The sequence below is a fragment of the Chrysochloris asiatica genome, unplaced genomic scaffold (assembly GCF_000296735.1).
Source record: "Chrysochloris asiatica unplaced genomic scaffold, ChrAsi1.0 scaffold00066, whole genome shotgun sequence".
In the NCBI taxonomy this organism is placed as follows: domain Eukaryota; kingdom Metazoa; phylum Chordata; class Mammalia; order Afrosoricida; family Chrysochloridae; genus Chrysochloris; species Chrysochloris asiatica.
Window position 1 is genome coordinate 9,567,385 of NW_006408584.1, and position 10,122 is coordinate 9,577,506.

Below are 10,122 nucleotides of genomic sequence, written 5' to 3' on the forward strand. Positions count from 1 at the left end.
CTTGACAGCTGCTTCCTTGAGTGTTGATGAAGTTTTTGACAACTTTTCTCCATTGGTAAGAATGCTGTTTATTGGTCCAGTGGTGAGGATTTTGTTTTCTTTACATTGAGATTCAATCCATATCGAAGGCTGTGGTCTATGACCTTCATTAGTAAGTATTTTAAGTCCTCTTCACTTTCAGCAAACAAGGTTCTATCATTTGCATATCGCAGGTTGTTAATGAGTTTTCACCCAATCCTGATGTCACATTTTCTTCATATAAGCCAGCTTCTCAGATTATTTACTCAGTATACAGGTTGAATAAGCATGGTAAAGAATACAACCCTGTCACACACATTTCCTAATTTTAAAACATTCAGTGTTACCATGTTCTATTCTCTTGGTCTATGTACAGGTTCCTCATGAGCACAGTCAAGTGTTCCGGAATACAACACAGTAGCCTCTAACATATCATTGCTGAAGTGAGTCGGAAAGAACTCAACTACTGTTATACATCATCAACCTGGGGAACGTTCAAATAATAGCACTACATGAAAAAGTAGGCCTAAATTTACTTGAAAGATTGCTACTTCTGGAATCAATCTCAAAGGATGATGAGAACAGTGACCCTTTGCCATTTAAGCTCATAACGTATATTACCATTATATCACAAATACACCAAACATATTCTTTATTATTTTATTATGAAGAGGAGACACAGAAATCTAAGGATTCACTGATTATTCAGTGGCTTTGCTGTATTAAGAGCACCGTTACTCCCCCCTCTCTGCCCTTACTGATAAAAATTATCCTTATGAGAGAAGCAAATGTAAATTCATATTGGATGTTCCAGAATGTTAACAATACTCCCCTCCTCTTCCCCACAAAAAAGGAATGGTAACCACACTTCTCAAAATACCAAGTCCAATGTCACTGAGTTGATTCAGACTCATAGTGACCTTATACAGGGTTTCCAAGGCTATAAAGAAACCCTCATTTTTCTCCCTTGAAGCTGCTGGTGGTTTGAACTGTTGACTTAGTGGTTAGAAATTCCGTGCTTATCCTAGAGCACCACCAGGGCCTCCAAGGTAAGCATACTTAGTAGGTTCATCTATCTTGTCTGTCTATCCAGCACACTCCTAATTGACAGTCTACTAAGTGTCTTTTTAAATGACAACCTACAAAGTTTAGTTATACTTAAATTGTCAATTATGAAGGTACCAAGTACTCCTATCAATTAATTGTACCATATTTAGTAGGGTGTTAATTAAGAGTATGTTGAATAATGAGGATATATGAAGTATATGCTTATTTTTTTACTATAACCCAGTCATAATCAACTCTTACCTATTTATATTGCAAAGACTTGGAAGTTAATACCAGATTTCCATGACGTTTACCAAGGACAAACAGGCAGTTGGTAGCAATGCTGAGTCCAGAATATCATTCACTAATTTCTTCTCTATTCCATTTCTGCCCCAAACTACATAGCGATGATAAAGTAGATACTAGGACATGTGTATAATTGGAAGAAGTTTCATATTTATTTATTATCTTTGTATGTAAGATATTACACGAATAAAAAGACTCATAAAATTTTCTTTCTAAAATGGCAAGAGGAATGTATTGACAGAAAGCAGAGTAAATCCATTTTCTCGCTAATTAAGACTATAAATGACTACAGGAAAACTTTCACAAATTAAGGAAATGTTTATTTAAACCAAAAAGTTAAGTACAACTTAAGCTGCCTGTGTAGGCATAAAGCAGGGAAAAAACGGTCAAAATAACAAACCTAATTATGATCTGCTCACATTTTGAAATCTTTATACACAAAGCATTTCTGACTTACGACAAGTCATGAGGTAGGATAAAATTAATCATAGTAAAGTGTCAGTTATTTTTAGAAAATAGAGCTAGAGGCAGTAACAAGACATTAAGATTATTAACCAGATGAGTATGAACCAGGTACTATTCAAGATTTTAAATTGAGATACTGTGGACAAATAAGTTTTAAAACAGACTATGTTTTACATTGTTTTACAATAAAAGGAGTGTCTGACAACAAATAACAATATTTGATCTTTAAATTTATAGAGAATTCAAGTGAATTAATTTTTTTAAATGTTTCATTGTGAATGTGATAGTTTACATGGGAGAACATTAGCTTAACATTCATCCTATCGTATACCGTTTCTTTGTGAATTAATTTTTAAAGAGAGATTTCACTTTCTACTTGGCTAAAACATTTGTGGTAATAACAGTGCAATAAGGATTTGAATCCTAAAATTATTTTATAAACAGCCTAAAGAATCCTACTTTAGCAACAGGACATCAACCCACACCTAGATTTCCCTGAAGGAAACAAACAAACAAACAAACAAAAATTCATCTACTGTAATAGAAAAAAAATGAGCATTATCTAAATATTCATATATTCATAAAAACCTGAAAAAATAAAACTTCAAACCTTTATTTCAACAGTAAGGCTCATTGTTTTGTGGTTTAAAACCATTCCTAGTATGGCATTCACTGGACGTAAACCACAAGGTCAGCAGTTCAAACCCACCAACCGCTCCTCAAAAGCCCTATGCAGGGTCGCTATGAGTCAGAACCGACAGTACTTACAACAGCAGTGTAACATTTATAACAGCAGTGTAGGTCCCTCTAAGAGCTGGCACTTTTCTACCTTCTGTCTTTTTTTACCACCCCCTTCACTGAGTCACTGATAATATACAGTAGAAATGTACTCCCTTCATAGCAATTCTCATTCTTTCCTGTCTAACAGGAATACCCTATCAAATTCCCAGATGTCCTTGAAGACTCTGTCTTCTTTGATAACACTTATCAAAAGGCAACTGACCTCTTCCTCCCCTAAAGTCTCAGAGAACATGCACCTACACCACTCATTAGAAATTTATCCACTTACATCACATTTGAAGGTCACTGATAGAGTGGAAGAAAACGTGAAACCAAACACAACTTTTTTTTTAAGTTTTGTTTATAAATAATATATGTAATATATATAGATATAAAAGACTAAGCTTACTGGTCAGAAAGAGACTGGAAGAAACCGAGACTACAGTCCTCAGCCACCCTTCAGGTCTGGAACAGAACTCATCCTCGTGGCCCAAATTTCAGCCAAGCAGTAGAAAGTAGAAAGTTATATAGGGAGGACAACAATACTAGTAAGGTACGCTTACCATGGAATGGACAATCATTCCAGATCAAAAGGGCAACATTTACCTAAGGACAAAGTTGAGAAGAAATGGCAAGGAGAGTGGAATAGGAATTAGAACCATAGGGAGGAGGTGAGATAACTGTTGTTACATGGAGGGCATTATAATCATTGAGATGAAACAAAGTGTATGATTTATTGAACGTAAAACTGATGATCTTCTCTGTGAACCATAGCTCAATTCACACTAAAAAGCTTTTTTAAAAAAAAGAAAAGAAAGAAAGAAATTTATCCACTTCATTTGGACTCTGTTTATTTGTAAATTTATTTACAAATGTAAATAAATTATTTACAAATGTAAATAAATTATTACATCATTCTCCACAATACCTAGTAATGCTTGATATATACTCAGTAATAAATGTTGAATGAAACAATTTTTAAGGTCCCTCCATGGAGTATAAATGGATGCTCAAGGCCCCAAAACCAATCTACTATGTAATTATTATGAACTGCCATGGAATAAGCCATCAATTCATGATGACCCCACATACAATGGAATGAAACACTATGCCATCCCTATGATAAGTTGAGTTTCTGACTATTGTTATCCATAAAGTTTTCATTGGCTGATTTTCATAGGTAGATCCCCAGGTTTTTCTTCCTAGTCCATCTTAGTCTAGAAATTCCGCTGGAACCTGTGCAGCATCATAGCAGCACATAAGCCTCCACTGACAGATGGTTCATGACTTCATTTGAGGTACACTGGCCAGGAATCAAACTCAGATCCATAGCCTGGAAGATGAGAATCCAACCATGGAACCACCACTGCCTGGTAAAGGAAAATAATTCTACTCCTAAAACTACTTACTAAACTTCATGAATTAAGGATAAAATTAAAGTGTAAAATAAACAATTCAGATAATCCAAGTTCCCTATACTGATGAAACTGGAAGATGGATTTTATGAGAATTTGATCGTTTATATATAGAAAGTTTACTTCAAAAGATGGCCATTTCTAAAATGCCATCTTAATTTCTAATCCTTAAGAATATATTAGGTATTTCAATTTTGAATCAATTTTCATTTCCAGCCTATGTACGACTCACTTAACTAGTTAAGTTTCATAATTTGCCATCTCACCCTGAAAAATAGTATTTAAGGTTAGCCCATGAAGGTAATTCCTAGCTCCAGTACCCCAGGGATGTAGTAAGCAGATGTTTGTCTTATTGATATCTTCTGTCATTTTATATTTTGATTATCTGACTTTGCATTCTTTATCAACCTGAAGAGGTATTTCTAATTATTGTATTCTGGCCTCACAAGAAAGCTAATTCAATTTCTTGATATTATCTGCCTATCCCCACATTTCTAGTTTCTTTGTGTGGACCCATGACTACAGTGGGTCATAAACTATGGAAAACCATCTTTTACTTACAGATATTAAGATACTACATTATGTTTTATGTAATATAGTTAAGTAACCCAAGTAACTGACTAATCTCTACCACAAGGGCACAACGTTACTTTAAAATAGTATTGGCTTATATTAATGAGTAAATCTCTTCTACGGAAGAGGAACCTTATTTGATATGCCAACCTCTAAAAAGATTCCTTTTTAAAGTACTATTTGTGAAAATTGGACAGAAATTAAAAGCTTATATTTTGGTGATAACAATACCAAAAACCATGTCTACTTTCACATAAGTTATAGTTATTTTTTATTTGCATACATTATACAGAACTGGAGGCTCTAAGTAAGTTCTGTCAAAGACTGTCAGGTTTCACATTTAGGATTTAAATTTCTCCAACTCAGGTCTTCTGGTTTATTATCAACAGACAGATGTTGTAATAGCTCAGAGAAAACACAGTCTTGTTTTACAATTTAACTACTGATTAACAAATAATGTGGTGTTTAAACCGTCCCCATTCATTCACTTTGCTTTCAGCTTAAAGAAATCCTTACCTGAATGCGGGTGGAGAGAACTTGTGAAGAATTTAGGATCACAACATTAAAAATTCAAAAACAAAACTCTGGGTGGTGAGATTATGGGAAACTTCTATTTTTTTTCTTTATGCTTTTATGTAATTATCTATATATTTTAAATTCACAGAGAGAGATTTTTATTAAGAGAGTAGGCTCTGTAAGAGAAAGTTCACTAATATGAGGTGAATTTGATAGGTTTTTTTTCCAAAATCTTTTGAAAAGCAATCTTTTACTAACCACAGAATTCAAGTAAATTATACTACAACTGTTTAATTGTTCAAAGCCTAGAACAGTGTCTAGCAAACAAGACTCAACCAATAAATATTTGTTGAATATATTTAAAAATGTAATTCTTATAGAACTTAATATTAAATTTTAAAAGTGTTCAGAATACAAGGTATATTTTAAGTAGTAATAGGCTAAACATGCTTAAGAAACTCAGAACTTCATTATTTGATACATATATGTTTGGGCTAACCATAAAGTAAGTTTACAATATCATGCAATAATTCAAACTAATTATAACTTGAAATCATTCAGGTAAGACATTTTTCTTGAAATTCTTTTTTTTTTTCCCTAGAACATATAAGTAACCTATTTTTAGAATAATCAATTTAATAAAAATTTTAAAAGAGCAGTCTAACATATCATAAGTTTAAGGAAATCAAGGTAGTGCCTGCCAAAAGATCAACATGAATGCCTGGGTGTTTTGCCGGTTTCCAAAAACTAATAACTCGTAATTTTTCTAATGTGCAAAAGTAATGTAAATGTTTTCATTATATCAATTTTTACAAAGTAGCTGTAGAAGAAAATATATATTAATCAGTTAAAATGTATGTTAGATGAGAAATATTAATACAAGTCTTTTTATCATTATTGCTATTTTAAAGTACTTTAATAACATTATAAATGTACTTTATGATGCAAAACCTACAAGGCATTTGGCAAGAAATAAAATACAATGGCACATTGACACACACTTGATTTCTTTATAAATTTAAAATATTGAAGGAAAAAAAAATATTTTTCAGTTGCCAACCCACACAACTTAGCTGTAACACCATACTAATTCATTTTCATAATTAAATAGAAAGAGGATTTTTCACACAGAAGATGGAGTCGGAGGCCAATGTGATCTGAAGCAGTACTAATCTGCACAGAGAAAACAATCAGAGACGACTACATAACCATTCAGAAGGTTGCATTTCCCCCTTACTAAGAACCCAAGGAAAACTAAACAACAGCACTACAGTATTTAAAGAACAAACGAGAACCTGTTTAAACTAGAGAAATGCCAGCCACATGAAAAACATACCAACAGAGGATTCAGAGCAAGGGGATGGTATTACCTCTTTTATGTAATTCCCTGAGGGGAATACTGTCTCCTCCCCCGTCATAAGGCAAATACGGATCGGAAGAAGCATCCATGACTAGAATTTTAAAAAAGAAAACAGCAAAAGAAAAGGAACGCTTGCTAGCTTAAAAAGACAGGGGCATTTCTTCCACCCCTGCTGCTGCAGCAGGCAAGGGAGATGCCATATTTGAAGAGGATCAGAACTGTAGTTCAACTGGCTGAAGCAACTGGGTTCTTCCACAGCCAATGATGTCATCAAAGGGAAATTATTGCAGGCTGGTTGCTAGTGGCTACAATCTAGCCAGGTTTAGAGGCAGAACAGCCTTCTTAGTCAGGTCCTGCTACGTATGATGATGACTAAGCTCCAAGTATAACAGAAAAAACTGGTTCGAGAATTTAAATGCACTCAGCTTCCCTAACACCAGTGGCAACTATAGTAAGACAATAGAAACATTGTTTCATTTTTATTTTAAGATAAATGCTAAAAAGAAAGAAAGAAGGAAAATAAAGTATATAGAAACATGAAAAGGAAATTTTAGATATAGTCTATGTTCTTTTTCATTTCTAATGTAGAAACACTCCAATATATTGCATGATTTATAAAATAAATTTACTTATTTTATACATTAATGTGATGCACATTCATAAAGATAAGCCTAAGAAATAACAATGCCACACAGAAAGACTAATGTTAAAAGACTAGCTTTTAAAAAGTATATTCTTAATCATTTAAAATATACAGCAGTCTTTTATTTTAGATTAAAATACTAACCAACTAAATTGGTGCTGTGGGTTAATGTGCTGGACTACAAGGTCAATTTAAATCATGAGGTCAGTGGTTCAAGCTCACCAGCCGCTCCTCGAAAACCCTATATAGGGTTTCTATGAGTCAGTACCAACCCGACAGCACTTAACAACAATCCCATCTAGCAGCCTCTGTTTCCTTTCTTCAAGGACCCAGTTAGTCAGACATTTTGACTTTGAGAAGCAAAAAACTATTATCTACACACGGTTGTTGTTAAGTGCCACGGAGCTGGTTCCAACTCATAGTGACTTTGTATAGGAATTCCAAGTAACAGCTGGTGGGTTTGAACTGCTGACCCTGTGGTTCGTAATCAGTGCTGATCCTAGAGTGCCAAACCTGGAACCATCTACAGACTAGGAAATTTAATTACAATTTGTGAAAACTAGGTAAAAGGACATTTACTAGGGAGGAGTTTTCATCTCTCTCAACACAAAGAATTTTTGCTTCAAGGCACTTAGTAAAATAGGCAAAAATTGTTGTTGTTAGGTGCCATCGAGTCGGTACTGACCCATAACAACCTTATGCACAGCAGAACAAAACACTACCCGATCCTGGGCCAACCTCACTATTGTTGCCACGCTTGAGTTCATCAATGCTGCCACTTGGCCAATGCAAAAATGAGGTATTCCAATAGTCTCTTTACCAGAAATTTTTGTGAAATTCAGACACTTAGCATTTGATTTTGATTTAAAAAAAAAAAAAGCCACTCTAAAAATGTAATGCCCAGAGTTCAAAATTTTATACCTACCATTCTTTCAGGTGTTTCCACTAGACCAGTAGCTATGTTGCTAAATAAAAAACTGCCATCCATTAATATTAAAAGCAATTCCATACAGGTTCTGTGTCAATTGTTTCCACAAGTACTGAATGGGCCAACTTCTAAGACTCACTCCAATTAAAACCATTCCTAAGTGAATGGGGTTTGAGGGAAGCAGAGCCCTCAAAGGGAGGGAATGAAAAGATAAAAAAATACATTCTACATATCTGCAATCTTTTAAAAAATGAAGGTCCTCTGGTGGCACAGTGAATTAAGCACTGGGCCACTAAGTGAAAGAGCAGCAGTTCTACGTTATAAACAAGATGAGGCAGTCTAGTCCTGTGAAGATGTACAGTCTTGGAAACCCTAGGGAACAGTTCTACTATATCCTACATGGTCACCAAGAGTCAAAATGGAGTGAACAGCAGTGGGTTTAGCTTTGTTTTGGTTTAAAATTGTTTACTTTGACTACCACAGAAATAGTCTATCTAATTCTGATTACCATGTTGTTGTTGAGTCCCATCATATTGGTTCTAACTCATAGTGACCCTGTATGGGGTTTCCAAGGAGCGGCTTTTGAGTTTGAACCACTGACCTTGCATTCAAACCAACCATGTCATTCAGTGCTTATCCTATAGCACCACACTAGGACTCTATCCTGATTATAGTTATTAAATATTTATCATGAGGCTGTGAGTAATTTTTTCTTTCATTACATTTTCTATATTTTTTCAAGTTTTTTAGGAAATGATTTTATAAAACAGAAAATTATTAACAAAGAACTACTAATTTTACTAAATTGACTACAGGAAAAATTAGTCCTTTGGTATGTTCTACTACTGTTAACATTTATGTTTCTAAATATATGCTATATATCATTGTAGGAATTCTGGTGTGACACTGTAGGATAAGCAGCAGACTGCTAACTGCAGGTCAGAAGTTCAAGCCCACCAGTTGTTCCTTGGAAACCCTATATAGGGTCGCTGTGAGTCAGAAGGCACTTAACCATAACAACAGCATGGCATTCATAAATGATTTTGTGTCCTTTTATGCCTTAATATTAAATAAAAAAGAATTTACAAGTTTTCCAAATATCTGGTGGCACTCTCTCAACTTGTTTTACCTGATCTACAACTTGGCTATAAAGGAAAAATGAAACTGATAGTTAACACTAACTACAGAGGTTTGTTTCAATTTTTTAAAGAATGTTGTTGTTGTTAAGTGCTGCCAAGTCAATTCCAACTCATAGTGATCCTGTATAGGGTTTCCAGGGAGGGGCTGGCAAATTTGAACCACCAACCTTGCAGTTCAAACCCATCTTGTGGTCCAGTGCATTATGCAACACTAGGACTCCAATATGAAATATCATCCCTATATAAGAAATTGACAATATTACTTAAGTAAAATTATATAGCCATATTTAAATTATATTTAAAGATCAAAACTTGTATGTATATACATATATATGGTGTTGTTAAGTGCTGTCAAATAAGTTTTGACTCACATCGACCCCTGTATAGGGTTTCTGAGGCTGTAAATCTTTGTGAAAGCAGAAAGTCTCATCTTTTTCCCTCAGAGCAGCTTGTGGGCTTGAACCTCTGACCTTGTGGTTCACAGTCCAGTGCCTGTCTTACAAAGCCACTATAAATTATATATAAGGAGCTCTGGTAGCATAGTGGTTACGAATCGGGCTGCGAACCTTAAGGTCAGCGGTTCGAAACTACCAGGTGCTCCGCGGGAAAAAGATGAGGCTTTCTACTCCCGTAAAGATTTACACCCTCGGAAATCTATACAGGGTCGCTATGGGTCGGAACCGACTCGATGGCACATAACAACAACAACAATAAATTATATATATAACATATAATAATTATCAAAATGTGTTTGTATAAAACTTATGTGTTTGTTGTTGTTAAGTACCATCAAATCGATTCCAACTCATTCATAGTGATGCTGTATAGTTTCCGAGGAGCAGCTGGTGAGTTTGAACCACTGATCTTGCATTCAAACCAACCCAGGTTGAGTATTTATCCTACAGTACCACACAAGGACTCCAAATACATAC

At 34.6% G+C, this 10,122-nt stretch overlaps 1 protein-coding gene across 5 annotated transcripts in view; it reads right to left on the reverse strand.

Annotated features, from left to right (window-relative positions):
* Positions 1-10,122, reverse strand: part of LOC102840464 (H(+)/Cl(-) exchange transporter 3-like) — a 145,214-nt gene that overhangs the window by 68,753 nt on the left and 66,339 nt on the right. For 2 of the 5 annotated variants that reach the window (XM_006864530.1, XM_006864532.1), the window contains exon 1: positions 6,491-6,880. The exons of the other annotated variants lie outside the window; for them this stretch is intronic. In XM_006864530.1, the coding sequence (XP_006864592.1) occupies positions 6,491-6,569 (79 nt within the window). In that variant the 5' untranslated portion in view covers positions 6,570-6,880. Of the gene's footprint in view, positions 1-6,490; positions 6,881-10,122 lie in introns of those variants that run through there. 5 annotated transcript variants of the gene reach the window in all.